The 19584-nt window shown below is 36.8% G+C and overlaps 1 protein-coding gene and 1 pseudogene across 3 annotated transcripts in view; both read left to right on the top strand.

The window, feature by feature from the left end:
* LAMA1 (laminin subunit alpha 1) overlaps nt 1-19584 on the top strand; it is a 143685-nt gene that overhangs the window by 92736 nt on the left and 31365 nt on the right. For all 3 annotated transcript variants that reach the window (XM_039845833.1, XM_039845828.1, XM_039845837.1), the window contains 14 exons: nt 1370-1491; nt 3733-3819; nt 4162-4355; nt 5168-5310; nt 7162-7251; nt 8850-8961; nt 10411-10573; nt 11544-11754; nt 11936-12052; nt 12179-12342; nt 14308-14443; nt 15159-15252; nt 17038-17154; nt 19282-19464. In XM_039845833.1, coding sequence (XP_039701767.1) covers nt 1370-1491; nt 3733-3819; nt 4162-4355; nt 5168-5310; nt 7162-7251; nt 8850-8961; nt 10411-10573; nt 11544-11754; nt 11936-12052; nt 12179-12342; nt 14308-14443; nt 15159-15252; nt 17038-17154; nt 19282-19464 — 1933 coding nt within the window. The remainder of the gene's footprint in view (nt 1-1369; nt 1492-3732; nt 3820-4161; nt 4356-5167; nt 5311-7161; nt 7252-8849; nt 8962-10410; nt 10574-11543; nt 11755-11935; nt 12053-12178; nt 12343-14307; nt 14444-15158; nt 15253-17037; nt 17155-19281; nt 19465-19584) is intronic.
* On the top strand, nt 16592-16711 carry LOC120590214 (uncharacterized; annotated as a pseudogene).

Genomic DNA, 19584 nt, shown 5'->3' with positions numbered 1-19584 from the left:
CCTCTATATCTTGGTTATTGTTAATAATGCTGCAATGAACACAGAGGTGCATATATCTTTTCGAAATAGTGTTTTGGATTTCTTTGAATAAATACCCAGAAGTAGAATCGCTGGATTATAAAGTATTCTATTTTTAATTTTTTGAGGAATCTCCACACTGCTTTCCATAGTACCAATTTACTATCCCAACAGTACACAAGAGTTCCCTTTTCTCCACATCCTCGCCAATACTTGTTGCTCATTGATTTATTGATGGTAGCTATTCTGACAGGCGTGAGATGGTATCTCATTGTGGTTTTAATTTGCATTCCTTTGATGATTAGTGACGTTGAGCATCTTTTCACATGTCTATTGGTCATCTGCATGTCCTCTTTGGAGAAATGCCTGTTCAGGTCTTCTGCCCATTTTTTATTTGGATTGGTTAATTTGTCTGGTGTTAAGTTGTATAAGTTCTTTATAAATTTTGGATATTCACCCCTTATCAGATGTATCATTGGCAAGTACAAAATTAAATGAAAAATGGTGGAATAGTTTTTAATTTAAAAAACTTAAAAATAGTCTTTCAAATATATAAAAAAGTTTCCTTTCTACATCATTTCTTTCTGCCCAGGATAAAAGTCTGAGTCAGTTTGTAAGTTTGCTCACTGTCTTTCTGTCCCTGCCATTAGACACAGAATCCAGAACCCAGGCCAGATATATAGTAATTCAACTGACCAAAAGCAGATTTTGTGTCGGCATCAGATGTCAAGAACTACTTGCTCTTTTAGCTTTTTTTTTTTCTTTCTAGTATCAAGATCATAGGTCCAAATGATGACATAAAATTCAACTGGAAATGATTTGGTTATTACAGGAATCTATTGGTGGTGCTGCAAAACCCTGAGTTTTCTTCCCTCACTGTTTCCTAAATCATTTATCCATTCATTTCTGTTCTTTTTCCTCCCCACATGTGACAGACGGGGATACCCTATGCTAACTATACTAATGAGCACAGCACACATCTCCCCATGTGATCATTAAACCTTGACTATGTGTAAAACCAGTGTGCTTCAAATAATTTTTTAGCTCACTGTGTATTTCAGATTCATATTTTAAGGATCTGAAATGTGGCTGTCCTATGTATATTTTTCACTAGAGGAATGTATCAGTAATTTCCAGATTATATTGGATGAATGCAATTTTACAATGAATAAAGGCCCAAGAGCTGGCAACGTTTCCATGATTTAACAAAGAAAAATCCTCTCCTTTCAGAATGAAAAAAAATAATAATAAATTTAAAAAAAAAAACAGTAGTTCTTAACTATTTCCAGATAAGGATGATTTCTAACAATTTCCCATTGTTTCCCTCTCCTTTTGAAATCTGGCACCTCAGGACTGCAGTGATAACACCGCTGGTGACCATTGTGATGTGTGTGCCCCCGGGTACTATGGGAAGGTGACTGGCTCAGCCAAGGACTGCTTTCTGTGCACCTGTCCTCACAGCCGCCCTGCCAGGTGAGCTTGCGCAGGTGTGCTGACATGTTTGTACCACTGAAGCTGGGGCTGATTCAATTTTCAGCCTCATTTTCCATGGTCTGTATGTGGTCTATTTTAATTAATATTCTCCATGTGTTGAGAAAGTCTCATTTTAAGAAAAAGCGTTCAATTCTCACAAGCATTTGAAGAGAATCTTTTCAAAAGCAAAGTATCTGTGTTGATATTGGGGTTTTAGAATGGAAATAATTAAAGGACTTTCGAAGACTAATTTTTGCCTCCAACCTATGTATCCAGTGTACTTAGAGATTAATTGTATTAATATTATGAATAATGATACAAAAATTTAGTTCCTGTTTAATGTAAGGGAATGGGGTTGGAGTTTGTGCATGCTGATGACTGAAGAGCAGGAATGCTACATAATGATAAAATTGGGGCTAGGTTTTACCTTGTATTCATGATACTTGTGTAGAATTATTTGAAGCATAAAAAAAAAAAAAAGAACCAAACAGATTTTAAGTGGATGTTGGAATATATGTGAGTCTTCTTTGATTTAAATGAAAATTATAATTCATAAATAACATTTTATTATTGCTTAAAACATTTGACAAGGCATTGAACACATATAGATCAAATATCAACTCTTGGTACACTAAAATGAAGTTTTCTTTTTAATATTTATTTGACTCTTCTATCTTTTACTGTTTCCAAGTAAGTGATGCTTGACGGTTGAGTACCAAATGAGAGGGACAGGGTAGATTTTCCTTGTAAACTATCAAACATTCTAAAATTTATTGTTACTATTATTTAATTTTTTGTATTTAAATCTGTATGTAGATTTTGACTCATCAATTCTACTTCTGTAATCTAAGCTATAGAAATACTTATATATGTGTATAAAGATGGATATATTTTAGCATTGCTTGTACTCATGAGAAATTAGGGAGCTATTGAATATCTACCTACAGGGGATTATTATGCACATTGTGGTACATACCTAGTATGAAATATTATACAAAACCTGAGAAAAGAATAAGGTATATCTATATGTACAGAATTGGAGAAATGGCCAGTTTAATTACATAATCAAATATATAATGTGATGCCACTTTGGAAAAAATTCTTATTCACATGTATATCCGTATTCTTAGCTCCATGGCTGTATGTGCTCAGAGAAATGTTTCGAAGAATATTTCACCATTCTACTTTGCATATTTCTGTAGTGTTCAAATATTTTACTTTTTTTGCTAAAAAAAGGTTCTAACCATCCTCTGAACCCACGCTGATAAGTTAAAAGTTACACTAATAGGAAGACACTGTGAAGGTGCGAACATTCTATGTGTGCTATGCATCTGCGGGTCCCTAAAAAATGTGCTTTATTTTCTACATTTTTTGTGATTCCACTGATGTTGGTCTCTTTAGTATTTAAGTAGGAAAAAAAGAAGTGAAGTGAGGCTGATAAGAGAAACCTGTGACTCATTCTGGAAACTTCTCTTATTGGCTAAGAAAACCAGACTATTCCAGTGGTTGTTTTTTTCTCCAATGGTTTGCAGTACCCAACTGAGCCTCTAGATGGTGCATGGTACATTGGTAATTTAAAAGCGTGGACACAGAGGTTGTTGAAAAGAAAGGAAGTCCATTAGGGAGATCAACATGTGAGTGGATATTAGACTTTCAGTGGCTTTATCATTTTGCTTCTAATGGCCCTTCACATGACTCCCTGCCTTTAAGGGCCATTTATTTTCAGATTTCACCCTCTGCTTTTCTTCCCTTCACCTTTTCCTGCTTGACTTTCTTTATAGTCCATTATATTCACCAGCATCTGTCCAGCTCTCTTCTCCCTGCTGGTTTTCCTGCTTGCTCATAGTCATGTACAGCTCTCTTTAATCACCTTTTCATATAATAAGTCAGGTAATCCTTCTCTTAAATCTCAGAACAAGACCCATTCACCTGGGGAGCTGTCCTGTTTGGTGACTAATTAGTTGTAACCTATAAGAGGGGTCTTCCTCCTCTCAGCACTGGTGGTTGTCACTAGAAGGTGTCTAATGAATGTCTTCTGGATACAAGAGATGCACACATTTGTATTAATAACATGTTTATTTTCCTTCTTTTTGCCCAATAACCCTAAAAACCTCATCTAACTGTCCAATGTAATCACTTAACTTTTATTACAATATCGTGTACCCTAAGAGTAATGAACGAGTACCACGGAAAGAGTTGAAGTTGTATATCTGAAAATTCAAAAAAATTTTTTTCCTCCAGTTTTAGTCCCACGTGTGTCTTGGAAGGTGATCATGATTTCCGCTGTGATGCCTGTGTTCTGGGCTATGAAGGGCAATATTGTGAGAGGTACGTTGTGGAGTTATCACATGGAAACCACAGGGCACATCTGCTTCTTTTACACTATAGGCCATATTTGCTAAAGTGCTTCGGGAGTCATTAATCAATTCGGTCGTGCATGACTGATATTACAAAACAAAATGTACTATGTGTTAAGATAAATAAATACACTTTCTGTGACCATTTCATCCTCCCTTTAGAAAATTAAATGTAGAATGAGGTAAATGGGCCTGTGTTCTTTGCATTTCGTTTGGCAGAAATGATTATTGTCCTAGGGGCAAAAGCCGGTTCATATATTAACTTACCGGTGTTGATACTACTGTCTCTACCAGCATATCTTCCTTTCTATAGGTGCTCCTCAGGCTATCATGGGAACCCTCGAGTGCCAGGTGGCACTTGCCAGAGGTGTGACTGCAGCCCGCGAGGCTCTGTTCATGGTGACTGTGACCGCAGGTCTGGACAGTGTGTCTGCAGACCAGGGGCCGCGGGGCTCCGATGTGAGGAATGTGAACCCAGGCACATTCTGGTGGAGAGCAATTGTATTTGTGGGTATTTTCCTTCTCTAAATGTTTGAAGATGGTTTCTCCTTACAAATGTTCTCTTGTTACGGTGCCCTATGGCATCAGCAGGATAGACAAAGTTCTATTTTATTTTAACTAAGCATAAATTGCCTTTGTATCTGCCAAACTGAATTTTTCATAGTGTGTTTGGAGTTGAGGCTTTAGCTCTTGGCTGTTGTGGATTTTTTTTTTCCAGTTCTGATTTATTTTAATAGCAACTACATGAAATAGTCATCTTGGGGTGTCTTCTCAGTGGCTTATGGGAGAAGTTAGGGAGGAAGTAATGTCAGGATCGTGGCATTCGAGAGCCATTTTGCTTTAGTTTATGTGTTTGTTATAAGCAAAAACACGCCCATTATTTTCCTCGGTCTCCTTCATTTGTACTTGCCGAAGGTGAAAGTGTGTCTGCAAACTATCTGAGGAAATGACAGAAGAGGCTCTGCAAGCAAACACATTTGGAATTCATTGCCATCGGTCCAGAGACGATCAAATGTACTGCAAAGGTCGGAGCTGTGTAACATAACGTGCGCCAGACCTGGAATCCTCTCTGAAATCAGTTATTCTTTTCTGTGTGGCCCCCGGAGAAGTCAGTTATCTGACCTGCTCAGCGTCATCATCTAAGAACAGGAACTTAGTGCTTCCTGCTTACCTCCCACTGAGATCTGACAGTTCCTGGAAGCCTTGTAGTACACTCTGCCATATTATGATTTTATGTTATTCTTACAAAATGGCTTATGCACACTCATGGGAAAATGTGCAGACCGTTTTGCATTACTTTTAACTTTCTTTTTCTTTAGCTTGTGATGGTGAATGTGTAGGCGTACTGCTGAATGACTTAGACAATATTGGCAATACCATTCTTTCTGTGAACCTCACGGGCGTTATCCCTACCCCATATGGAATTTTGTCGAACCTGGAAAATACAACTAAGTACCTCCAGGTAGGTACCGGGAATACAGAAATGGATAGAAACTGTGTCATCGAGAGATATAGTAGAAGGTAAGGGTCATTCTGTCTGTCTTCCCACCTCTTCTTGTTTCCAGTGCCCACCACTGGGAGGTGTTCAGCAGTCCCTTGAACATAACCAGGGAACACAGCATCCAACATTATCTTGTTTTACTGCGGAACAGCTCTAATTGTTTAAGAGTTGTTCATTAGACATCTTTTTATAAATTCTGTCCCCACGGCCCTTCTTCTGTCTTTTGGAATAAGGCAAAGTTGACTTGCTCTTCTTTATAACAAACCTTTGTATATTTGAAAATAGCTGTCCTAATAAACACAGGAAAAAAATCTGGATGGTATCTTCTTTAATGTTGGAATATGATAAAAATCAACTATTTTCTATAAATGTATTATTCTCAATTAGAGTTTCAGGGCACAAAATTTCTCCAACATGAAAGATTATATAGAAATCTTTGGGGATAAATTACAGTTTTATGTTTAGTCAAATAGTATCTTGGTCTGAAAAAAAAGGTGGGAAGATAAGAAATTGACTTATTGGACAGCATTCTACTCTAGCATTTTTAATGCTAATTAGAAAAAATGTGATTATTAATTTTGCTTAAAACCTATACATTAGAATTTGAGATAATTAATTCACTGTGTTGTGGAGTAATAAAAAAAAAAATAGTCATTCTTGAACACCATTTTTAGATAAAAACTTTTCTTAGACTAAACATTTCAGTAGGCCTACCGGTGTGCCTGTGTGCCTGTGTATGTGTGTGAGTGTGTGTGTGTGTGTGTGTGTGTGTAATGCTTGGCGCTGCTTGTAAGTGTGTGGGTGTGGGTGTGGGTGTGTGTGTGTTGGAATCGAGCTGCTTCAGCAGTCCATTCGTGTTTACGGTGGTCTTTTCTCTATAGACGTAATGTCAGTAAAGAAAGGTTAGGGAACTCTAAGAGATATTTTTATATTATTTTTCCTCAAATGGAAAAAAAACTGTTTTTGAAAGATGAGAACAAATTTTCAAAACTAATTTCTCAAAAAAAAAAAACAGGAAAGAACGAAATTACTTTTCCACTCGCTATAAACACAATCAATAAATTTCTTTCCTGTCAGTTTGGACCAGGGATATAACTCTATTTTAAATTTATGAAGTGAGATAAATTTTTAAAAGTATTTTTGAATGATTTGCTCTCATTTAAACCACTAATAAATTTCTTTAAGTATTTTTTTATGTTTATATAAAGTATGTAGGAGGTTAAGAATGTAAACTCTTAATTTTTCATTGTTTTCATTATTTACCTACACATAGACCTTTGACAAGTCACTTAACTCCCCCCACGAACCCTGAATAATAATATAGCCACTTCATAGGGATGCTATAAGGTTTAAATACAATCATGCAAGTAAAAATCTAAGTTTAGCATAAATTAAGCAATTAATTATTAGTGATTATAAAGACTTTTTTACTTGATACTTTTGTATTTTAGCCTAGTAAGCTTTTTTAAGTTTTTTAAAGGTGTTAGCAAGTATAGTTAAGATTTATGTAACTCAGATATTGAAATTAAGCCAGACTTATCCAAGAATTTCAACAGCGTCAGATTCTGTACAACACAGCAGACTTTAAATTCATGTTTACATAGGAAATGTAATACAAAAGATGGCAGTATAGAAACATGTTGCTTTAACCAAAACTTAAGTAAATGTGATCTATGTTATTTTTTAATGTAATTTCAAGGAAAAGAAGAAATTCTTTCTGTGAACAAAGTAAGTAATAACAAGTGATTCTTAGTTATGAATCCAAAAATTGATTTTGAGGCATTGTAATTTGTTTCATTCATTTTTTAAAAGGAATCTTTATTAAAAGAAAATACACAAAAGGAACTGGCAAAAAGTCAACTTGAAGATGTTGCCAATCAAACAGACGATCTACAAAGGGAGGTAAATTCTTCACATACAGAGCCCCGTCCCACCCAGCGCTTGTGAGCAGTTGCCCTATAGGAGTGTCTCAAAGGTTCTGATTAGGTCAGGGCAGCCCCCTCCTCTCAGGAGCTGTATTACAGGCACCTTGTAATCAAGTTGGTCTCAACCTGGCTAGTTTCTATGCTTTCATGGGAAAAGGCTCCTGACTTCATTTCTGTCGTCACCTCTGCTGAAGGAAGAGTTGGGCAATCACCTTGCCATTCAACCATCATTTTCTCCTGTGAACCAAGGGGGTGGGGTGGGAGGAAAAGATCCCTGTGGTTTCTTCCTTTTCCTAAATTCACTGCATAACTGAGCATATGGTGAGCATGAGTGCTCAGAGGCATGCCACCAAACGCCAGGACCATGTGCTGCAACACACTGGGCAGAGCCAGCATGACCCAGAACTCAATGTGCGGTGTCTGTGCAACATTCAGGCTGCTCACTTCAGATTTGCAGACTTTGAATGGCAAGTGAGCTCATTTTGATGCCAGCAGGTAATTATTCTGTTTATCCTATGTCTGATGAATGGTTTTTAGTGGCCCATCCCCCACAAAAATCTCCCATTCACAGATAGTAAGGGAGGCCTATTGTCAAATTTATAATTTTCACTTATGAATTTCATATGTGTGTAATATATATATGTACATATATATTCCTGTGTATACTTAGATATGTATATGATAGTGTATCTATATATATGTATCTACTCTCTATCTCTCAACATCCACACACACACACAATCATGCACCCTAAAAAAAGTATTAGCTTGCCTCCTGTTCATTTAGGATTAATGATGATTTGAGAAGAGTTTAAGGGTTTTCATGGGCTTTAAGTACCTCAGCGAGCTGACATTTGATAGGCTGATCGAAATAAATTCTCTCTATCCATTAGAGAAGATTCTCTTTGGATTTTGACTAGACAACACTTTTAGACCCAGGCTGAGCTACTTTACATTCCTGGAAATTGCAAACAACCTTTCCTTTTACAAATTATAACATTCTTAATGAAAGCTACAGCTGAAGGCAGCTACTCTCAGCCCCTGGGCTGCCAGCTTTATAAACATCATTGAATTTCATCTTCATAAAGTTCCATAAGTCTTAAGTGAGGTGTGATTCTTATCCCATGTTATTGATGAGGCTAGAAGATGTTACGTACTAGGTCTCCAGCTTGGCAAGATTGGGCCTAAGACCCAGTTTGCCTGATTCCATGTTCTTAACTCCTTGACTAAGTTCTCATGGCCAGTACAAATTAGTAAGATTTTTCTTTCTGTATTCTGTATACTTGGGTCCTAAAGAGAATATAAGGCTTCACATTTGAGACATTGGGAGATTCTATGGTTTGATAGCCAATTAGGCTGCTTTAAAAAATATGCCATGTTTTCTCACACAGTAAATTATTTCTTTAAGCACTTAATCAATTTCTGATCCTGACATATTAACCTTGGCTTACATGGTAGTGGACATCTTTACTGTATATTCTGGAATATGTTTTGTTATCTAAAGGAGACAACTGAAACACTGAAGCTTCCATATTATTCAAACTCAAACTCACCTGAAACCATTATTTTCTATTAGCTCACCAGAGTTTTAACAAGTAGCCAGCATGTGACCAGGGCGACTGAAAGAATCCTCAGCAAGAGTCAAGACCTCATGACATTTACTGAAAAGCTGAAGATAAGCATTCAAGGTAGTGTGGTCAGTTCCTAGTTTGGGAGTCTGTGCTTATTTGGAAGGAATAGTTTCATTTGCTCTATTAAATGTATAGATAGATGTGTGTGATTCACACTGGACTGCTAGAGCCATAGTTTTTCATTGAGAGTTTTATCTTTTTAAAAATGCATGTTTCCTTTTTTATTATACGTATTATGCCTTATACTTAAGTCCTAAATATCAAGTAGATATGGTGCCTCCTCATCTGTTGTGAATTTGTCAAATTAACACTTATTAAGAGGAACACAGGGTGCTGGATGATGAGCCAAGGTCCAAAAACAGACAGCAAGAGAAAATGAAATATAGAAGTCTATTACTCCACAATATTAAATTTCATCATTATTCAATTGGGATGTCCCATCTGATCTGGTCTAAGAGGAAGTACCCAGCATGCCTCAAGGGTCCACATGGAGAAGTCGAGGCAGTGTGCAGGCTAAGAGAGAGAGAGACGTGACCTGGGGTACTTGCCTTTATTACGGTCTTGGGGTGAAGTGCTGAAGGGTTCCTGAGTTATGATGAGATTGGACAATCCAGACCAAAAAAGCAGAGTTTTGGTAAGCTCCATGGGGAGGGGTCTTATCGAAGGGGCACACAAGGGGAAGGCAGGGAGACTTGATCACAAGGGCTGTCATGACAGGAACTTACATTTGCTTCTGACTCTGCTGGCTGCTGTCTAGGGCATGTGCATGTACGAGGGTGCGAGTGTCAGTTTAAGTTCACTGGAGGGCTGTTGGCCAAACAAAATGGATGCCAAGGCAGCAATACCACGGAGAAGCTGAGCTAACCTCTTGACATCATCACTTGGCCCACAGTAGGAGCTGACAAGATTTGGGGTTTCAATGTAGTCCCAAAGTGTATCCACAATATTAAATTTCATCATTATTCAATTGGGATGTCCCATCTGATCTGGCTATTTTCAGTTTTCTAGCTACCAGAAACATATTCTTGCTTTTCTTTTTGGATTACAGTGTAAGAGCATAAAGAATACAGAATCCAAATCAGACTTTATAGGGCAAAAATAAGGAAATTATTAGAACGAATAATATGTTTGTTTAATAAAAAGGGTGGTATCAAATATTATTGGTTCATTTATACAGTAAATATTTATCGAGCAGCTTCTATGTGCAAATATGTATGCTAAGTGCGGGAAATGCTGAGGGAAACATACGTGATGGTTGCAGCCCCTGTCCTTACGGAGTTTATGGGTACTGGGGAAGACCAACACTAGATAAACCAGTAATCCCAAGTGTTTTGATCAGGGACATCCAGAGTGCATTGGAATATAAAGGCTGACCTGGTCTAGCCTGGAGTTTCAACCAGTTTAGGGAACATAGCAGATGTTACTGAAGAAGGTTCTAAGTTTTTCCATTTTAGTACTATCCACTTTTGAGAGGCTTATTAAATGATTGATGAGCTTTCTCCATAGAAATTATTGAAAAGGCAACAACTCTAAATCAGACCTTGGATGAAGATTTCCACCTATCCAGTTCTACTCTTCAGAATATGCAAAAGAACATTACATCTTTGCTGGAAGCCATACAGAAAAAGAATTTCATGCAATTGCACCAAAATGCCACCCTTGAACTCAAGTAAGTCCCTAGATAAGATTACATCATTCATGGCAGAGCCAATTAGAGGTAGGAGCTTCAGTGCTGAGGGGGAAGGAAGGGAAAGAAGGAAAGCTCTCACTGGGGGCAGGATGTCTTAAGAAAAGACGGGGGGCCTATTGTCAAGAGATGGGTGCCAGCTCTTCCAAACAGAGAAAAGGGTAATCAATGCCAATATCTCTTTGTGCCATTATGCCATAGGTTTTGTTTTTCTCTGTCTCTAGAACAATATTTCCACCTAGCACAGACAAAAGAACCTCATGATACTGTATTTATAAAAGATGAAGTATAATGCAATAAATGTTCCTGGAAGAAAAATAGTCAATGTCTAATACATATGCTGCAAACTCTAAGACAGATTGACATTATGCCAGAATAATTTAGCTTAGTTATGCAAACCTTCATTAAAAAGCACAATGTGAAGCAACAAATAACAAAGAATTGTCAGACGTGGTCACGAGAAACTTGTAATTTATATTCAGGCTTTTTTCTTAGTGTTTTCACACAATTATTACATGATGTAGTACAGCACAAGCCATCTTTCTTCCAGGTTATAATCAAACGTACTGATTTAAATAGTTACACCATGTACCATCAACACTTCATTCTCTATAGTGTGATATGTAAACTATTTTAATCTGTTTTGCTATTTTAAATAATGTTGTAAGGACATCTTGGACAAAAATCTTTATCTATATTCCACATTATTACCTTGTTAGGGTAGACATTAAAAATTAAAATCATTTAGCCAAAGAATTTCCATTTTGAAGCTTCCTGAGTTGCGTTTTCAAATTATTTTCTAAAGGACAGCCGTCTCTGGCCCACTGTAGTTACCTTTTACTGCACACTATGAAGCTAGGTATAGATATGTAAAAATTCCTTCTGTTATCATTTCAATGATAGGAGCTTTGTTGTTCATTTACTTATTACGTGAACCATCTATATTTATCAGGGCTGCTGAAGATTTATTGTCTCAAATTCAGAAAAATTACCAGAAGCCACAGGAAGAGTTGAAGATAATAAAAGAAGCAGCAAGTAGCCTCCTTTCAAAACACAACAGTGAACTGCAGGCAGCAGAAGACCTCATGAGGGAGGCAGAGTCAAAGACCAAGGAAAGCAACCGCCTGCTGCTCATTGTCAATGCCAACCTGCGAGAGTTCACTGTAAGTCTTTATAGCTCTCTCCTCAGTTAAAACTGGTCACCAAATCTCCTATGTAAATAATACTATTTTTAGCTTCTTAAAAAATGAGCCCCAGGACTAACCTCAGCACATAGCATCAGGTACCAACGTTAAGAAGCTGACTTGCTTTATGAGGCACCCTTAAAGGTAATTCTTGCTATAGGGTAAAAAGCTGCGTGTTCAAGAAAAACAAAACTCGACCTCAACACTAATCGCCAAAGGAAGAGGATTGCTAGATACTGCCACTGCACGTGCAAAGACTACACGAAATGCTCTAGCAGTAAGTTACAGCTCAGCACAGCCACAATACAATTTCCAAAGAACCTTCATACACCTCATATATCTGTGCACTCACACATTATTAAATAGATGCACATATATTCACGGTATTGATTTCTCTATGCAGCAGTTAGAGCGTCACCGGGATGAGCTACTGTTATGGACTGCCAAAATCAGGCACCATGTGGATGATCTGGTCATGCAGATGTCCAAAAGAAGAGCAGTTGACCTTGTCTACAGAGCTGAGGATCATGCGGCTGAGCTCCTGAGACTAGCAGGTGCTTTGGACAGGTGAGACCACATTTTGCAGGGATTCCAGAGGTTGTGATCCATTGATCAGAGAGAATAAGGATGGCTATTTGGAGTCACTCTTCTTTTGTCTTAAAATAAGGATCCTGTTTTATTTACATGATAAAGAGGATTTCCTCCCACATCTGATAACATAGTTGACCATTGGTATAAAGGTATGATAGAGAAATACAAACTGAACCAGATAGACATTAAAGCTAATATTATACTAAATATCAAGCCATCAAGGCCTCGTTAAGCATCTGCAAAGTGCACAGGGCTTTGTCAGGTTGCATGTGGACAGAAGGAGGATATTAACTTCTTTACATATCTATCTTTTTGGAGCCTGTGCTTCAACCAGCTTTATGCATGGCTGGGATTGTGGTTGCCACATTGGACCTATAGAAGCATTGGACTCTTTCTCAACTCCTGAAAGAGATAACCCCCAACTATCTTCTATTGCCTAAAGGTCTATCATGGTATTATAATAATTTTAACTTATATTTTTGGAAATGTGTTTAATGTGTCTTCAGCTTGTTAAGTGTCTTTAAATGAGAAGCACAACTTTAGGCCATTGGTTCCCAAACTTATCTGCACGTTGGAATAACCTGGAGAACTTCAAAAATACTGATGCCTTTGTCCCCTAGTTTCCCCCACCCCCCATTCAAAATTTGTGACTTAACTAGTCTGGGTTGTGGCCTGGATTTTGTCATTTTTCTTTTCTAAGATCCCAGGGGATCTAATGTGCAGCGAGTGAGGGAACTAGGGTTTTAGATCTTATCAGTGATTTACATACTATTGTGAATTAATTGGTAAATTTATTTATTTCAAGTTGTTATAAATTATGGATGGAAAAAGTCTGGACACACTGGGAATGTGTGTTTTTGTGTGTTGGGTATGTTTTGTGGAACGGGAAAAATAAATATCTTTCCAATTTGAAGAATGCCACCATAAAAGATTAGATCACACAATGACAGCAATTAAAAATGGTATAAGATAGAATATTGCATAAATTATGTGCTGCATTGAGCACTACTGCTTACGTATGCCATAAGAATCAGTAATAGAAAATGAAATTAGATACTCAATGTCGCTCTTTTCATCATCTTTCATCATTTCCCAAAAGAGAAAACAATATTCTGACTATATACACACAGCTCAAACAAAATCTTTATTACTTAGTATGTGTAGTAAAAGCAATTTGGTGTGATACACAAAGTTAAATAACATTATCTTTTTTTTTTTATAAATTACTGAACTTTGTCAGTCAAGTTGCAACAAGTAGTAACTGCTGATGTCTGGTTTGGGCATCACCCAACTCAATAACCTTAGGAAGAAAATGAAGTGAGTTACACAGCAGGCAAAGATGTGTCAATTGTCAGATTTTATTTTCAAGATAGAGTGGCTGGATGAAATTGCATTATTACCGGTTGGCAAGTTCATAAGAGATTTGCCCACCTGTAAGAATGAAGTTCAAATGATTGAAATATTATCTGATCCTCCTTCAAAACCTCTAGCGAATTTCATCAAATTGTTATGTAACATTCGAGGAATAAAATTCAGCATCCTTATATATGCTTAGGAAAGCTTTTTAAAAATTAGCAAGTGCCCTGCAGGAAAGATTACAACCAATGCAAACACTAAATGGTACCCCAGACACATGCAGGGGGTTTGGACAGAGTTCAAAGAATGCTGAGGGCAGCTGGTAGAAACCGATGAACGGTTAAAAAGATGGAAAACAGCCATCATATCTTCTTTGGGTATTAATTAAACAGCAATTCTTAGTGTTATTGTGACAAATGTGGCTACTGCTTGTTAAGATTCCTTTTGGAGTCTGAGCGGAATCCATATGTTGTTATTCCTCTTGATGATAGTGTTCTAAGGGGAAAGAAACTAAGAGGCTTTTAATAATAGTGGGAAAGTTCAATTTAGTTTATCATAACACCTCTAAATATGCTGATTTCATAGTGGCCTTGAAAATGTTAGACATGTGTCCCTGAATGCAACCAGTGCAACCCACATCCATTCCAACATTCGGAGCCTGATTGAAGAATCGGATAAATTGGCAAAAGATGCTCTCAAGACTGTGACTGAGGTCGATCTGGTAAGAAATGTCCCCGCACTTTGGTGGGTACCTTCCTTTTGTAGGCACCATGGGATGGTTCGTTAAGGTCCTCGAGCAAAGACTCGAGGCTTAACTATATGCTTGTTGGCATGCTTTTCTGGTAGGATCTGTTTATGGCTTCTGTCATCATGTGATGTATCTTTTAATTTCTTAAGGTCAAATACTTTATAGAGACTAGGGACTAGCAATGTAAAGATGAGAAATTCTCACTATTTCTTATGACAAAAATTGTGTCATATTAGCTTCAGGCTTCAGGTGTACAGTATAGTACTTAGACATTTATATAACTTACAAAGTGATCTCCCCAACCAGTCTAGTACCTGCCTGGCACCATACATATTTATTACAACATTATTGACTATATTCCCTATGCTGCACGTTGCGTCCCCATGACTATTTTGTAATTGCCAATTCTGAGGCATCTTTTCTTACCTGTAGTGAAGATCTTCACTTAATGTTTGGTTTTTGTCTTTATGTATTTAAAAATGGCTGTGTTCTTTTTCCTCAGCCATCAGGTAGGACATATATGAAGCATAAATTAGGACAATTTAAACTCTCCCTATCTGTGCTCTAGTTGACTTCCTTGTTTGGAACTGGACCAGAGGCTGTTTATTCTGATAAATTGCTTTCCCCATCTCCAGCAGGATTCCACCCTGCCCTCCAGTCACCATGTTTAAATTGTTCTGTTTTCCAGTCCTCAGATTCCCTCATGTCTGATGGGAAAGCGGCTGTCCAGCGCAGTTCCAAACTTCTAAAAGAAGGCAACAGCCTGCGCAGAAAGCATCAAGGTCAGTTCCTAGCTTGGATTATGTTGATAAGAACACATCTCTGAGCTTATTGTCAGAACATCCTCCTTCCTGGGGCCATTTAAAGCTTAACATTTCTCTGTCACAATAATGTTCCAATTTGCTATCATATAAACATCACATAATTTTAAACCTTATTTTAGTGACACCCTTTTTTTTTAGTGTATAGTCACCTCTAATCTTCCATAGACTCCTTAAGCCTTCCTTGACAACCAAACCCTCCACTCTGCTTTAGCTTCTGAGCTTTCACTGTTCTTCATAGTGTTTGTCAGATTATCTTTGATTTCGTGTGCTCCTCTATTTGCCTCTCATTGTCTTATAGTTTCTTGAAGAGTTGTATTATGTTTGATACTTCTTTAGCCTTTTCCACTGAGCTAATATAATGTTAGGCTCATGGTAGGTTCTCATTAAACAGTTATTGAATTGACTCATAATTGACTTATCAATTTAAAAAAAAAATACCCATGTAATTTAGTTTTTTCCTAAGAGTTTTGATAAGCAGTTATTTAGCACATGTAAGAGCCGTCCAATAACATAACGGCATGTCCATAACAAAATGGCAGTAGGAATCTGTTGTGTATAAAAAATATACAAGTTTTATAACATATAGTGTATTTTTCACCTTGATATAGTCTATTTTCTAATATATCAAAAATATGAAGTCTTTTCCTATAAGAGAAAATAGTGGGCCATAAACAGCTTACCCCCTTTCAGATTGCTTCCATGTCCAGTACTAGATCTTTCCACAGTGCCCTGAGCCAAAAACATGAATATATGCATAGCTTTTTGTTTCTCTGTGAGGGATACAGCTTAGAATTTGTTGTCATATCACAATAGAGAAAGTACTTAATTCTCAATCATAAATTTTTAAATATAAACTCTAGCATCAATATTGGGATATGATTTCAGTTTATATAACTAAAGGTATTTCATGGGCCATGAAATAGTGAACTTTCTGGCAATTAAAACTTTAGGCAGAACCATCATGTTCATCAAAGATTTTATAAATAACTTGTTTTTTAATCATGTGTTCAGAATCCAAATGTGATTGTGTATTATGAACAGAAATTTTAAAGGTGAAAGCTTTGATCCAACAGCTTTGATCAGACTTGAAGGAGGTTGAGTTGAGCACCTGTTGGGTGGTCGGTCAGATGGGACCAGGAAGCAGAGAGGCCCTGGCTGGGGAAGCAGGTAGGAGGAGACTGGGAGGAAGATTCCCTGGCAGGAGCCTATGTTTGTGGTTTTACAACCCAGAGGAGAAAGGTGGTTGTAATTTAGATGTGGATAGGAAATTAGTGAGTCTGGTTAAGACTGAGTGATTTACTACGGCCATGCCACCCTGAACGTGCCCGATTTCATCTGATCTTGGAAGCTAAGCAGAGTTGGGCCTGGTTAGTACTTGCATGGGAGACCACCTAGGAATACCAGGTGCTATAAGTGTTTTAAAAAATAAATAAATATAAATAAATAAATAAGACTGAGTAATTTAAACACAATTCTTAAGCTCTAATTAAATTGGACATGCAATTTAAGAAGAAATATTAGTGAGAAAGGCAACAAGCAAAGTAGGAAAAAAAGATCAAGCAAACTAAAAACATACAATTTCTATAATCAGCAGTTCTAAGTCTTCCTGGAAAGACTTTCAATATTAGGGGTCCCTGTAGAAAGCTGTCAATCTGTAGATGGATCAGAATGATGAAGAAAACTGTTGCCATAGCAACTTTTTTGTAGGCTAGCCTAAAAAGGAACACTTTCTCCTTTAAATAGGTTTCACATTGGAACTGAGAGAATTGAAAAGTATGACACACACATTTCAAGAGAATGCTGATAAAATTACTAGGCAGACCAATGAATCACTCTTGATGCTTAGAGAAATTCCTGAAGGTAAGTGGAAAGGGGTTCTTGATTTAATTAATGTCTTCTCATTGCAAAGCCATTATAAGTGACCATGAGGAGGTCCTGCCTCAGGTCTGATTAAGAGTCCTCGCTGGAAATGGGACTAGGATTGATAGGGTTTTCACTTGCAAAGGAATGTGATTTGGAAGTGAAGGCCACTATTTGTTTAATAGGTTCAGAACACCTGCATTTAAATACTAGAATTATACTCTGAAAAATAAAAGCCATAGAGATTTTATGTTACCATATTAATTGCTTACTTTTAAAATGGGCTTGTCACATCCCTTAAATGAAAGAAGGGTCATTCGAAGAAGTTAGCAAGTAAAGAAGCTGGAATGTTCCTGTTTTAAGGGAAAATTTTAGATTCATTATAAATGTAGGAAATTTAAAAATTCTCACTTGGTAATCTTCCTTCATGAGGCAATAAAGCATTTTAATGTAGATCGCTTTAATATTGATGTTTTAGCAATGCAATATTTGTTAAACTCTTAAGTGGGATAATTTTTTAAAGTATAATACAAATGAATCGTGCTTTTGTACATTGTTTACATTCCCTCGACCTTTCCTTTTATCCTTAATAAGAATTTTTTTACAAGTCTTACGAGATGGCCAAACATCTCCAAACTTCTGTCTGCTGGTTCACCTTGTAAGCACGAAAATTACTTTGGAGACCTGGGCTTGGGGTACTTTGGACTTCTTCCCTTAAATCAATGGAACATTTTCCGATCTAAGTGTTTTTGTTTCTCTCTCTTTTTTTGAGAATACATGGTATATGTTGATTAAACACTTAAAAATAATTTTCTGTTTGATGGTACAACTACTTTAGTAAAGTTTGGTAGTTTCTTAAGAAAACTAAACATACAACTAGCATACTGTCTAGCATTGCACTCCTGGGCATTTCTCCCAAAGAAATGAAGACTTATGTTTACATAAAAACCCATACATGAATGTTTATAATAGTTTTATTTATAATAGCCTCAAACTGGAAACAACTAAGATGTCCTTCAGTGGTAGAATGGTTAAACAAATTGTAGTACATGGAATACTACTCAGCAATAAAGAAAACCACGGATATACACAGTAACCTGGGTGAATCTCCAGAGAATTATGTTGAGTGGAGAAAGCCAATTCAAAAAGGTTATATGCTATATGAGTCCATTCATATAGCAGTCTTGAAATGCCCAAATTTCAAGTTGTGGTAAAACATCTGTAACAAATAATAATTTAAAAATATAAAAAATATGAAGGGTGTAAAAATACACAATATTCTTTATTATAAATAAATGTAATTCCATATATTCAATTAATTTTCTCAGAATGCTTTTTTTTTTCTAATGTGGAATTCAGCCATGACTTGCAAGTGGAGTTGTGTCTGAATCTGCTAACACCTCTCTCAATAAATTATCATGAAATCTAAATAATAATAATAACTTTCTGTTTGGAAATAATTTCACACTTGCAGAAAAGTTGCAAAAAGAATAAAAAGAATGCCCATATACCTTTTATCCAGCTTCTTCTAGTGTTCATTTTTTCATAATTGTAGTTAACACTTTAAAAATGAATACTAGTGCCTTTTTTAAAAAAAACCATTACCCTGATTTTCTAGAATAATTGAATTCCAATTTATCTTTAGTGACCATTTAATCTTTGCTCTGGTGTGATTTTTAGAAGCCAGTTGAGGTTGTGGAAAAATACCACTTCCTCTAGCCTAGGACAGGTCCATCTTACACACACATTTAAATTATCAAACCTTCTTATCCAGAGATGAAATGATTCTAAGGTGTTTAATGAATACAAGAAAGGAGTGGTAGAAAAAGGACCAAATAAAGAAGTTTAGCTTCTTAACATTTAAGATCCTGAGCACATTAGCAGTTTCTTTTGTCATCTCACTGTGTATCGAAATCATTTTTCAATACAGAGGATTGTGAGCAAAATTATTTCATTCGGCCCTAAAAGGGAGCAGTATTGTCATTAAAAACAATAAGCCCCTTTTTATGTTCAACAACAAATAAGAAATACTGTAAAGTGTTTCTGTGTAAAATTACAATTGTTGTGCGTTTATGGTTTTCTCTGTCTGTAATCACTGGAGTGCACGCATGCATGTAAATTTTTCAGGTGCCAGAGACAAAGGAACCAAAATCAAAGAGCTGGCCACATCTGCCAATCAGAGTGCTGCAGGCACACTAAAGAATGTTGTGGGACTGAGTCAAAAGCTGTTGAACACATCAACGGACCTGTCCAGGGTCAATGCCACGTTACGAGAAACAAACAAACTTCTACAAGACTCCTCAATGATCAGTACGTCATGGTCTCCCTTCCCATTAGGAAAGTCTGCATCAAGCGATTAATTTTGAGCTTGCCAAGTGCACAGTGAATGGTGCCTTGTTCACAAACAGCATTCTTAAAAAAAAAAAAAAA

Source organism: Pteropus medius, unplaced genomic scaffold (genome assembly GCF_902729225.1).
Source record: "Pteropus medius unplaced genomic scaffold, Ma_sr-lr_union100, whole genome shotgun sequence".
In the NCBI taxonomy this organism is placed as follows: Eukaryota; Metazoa; Chordata; class Mammalia; order Chiroptera; family Pteropodidae; genus Pteropus; species Pteropus medius.
This window is presented reverse-complemented; position numbering and strand designations above follow the sequence as displayed.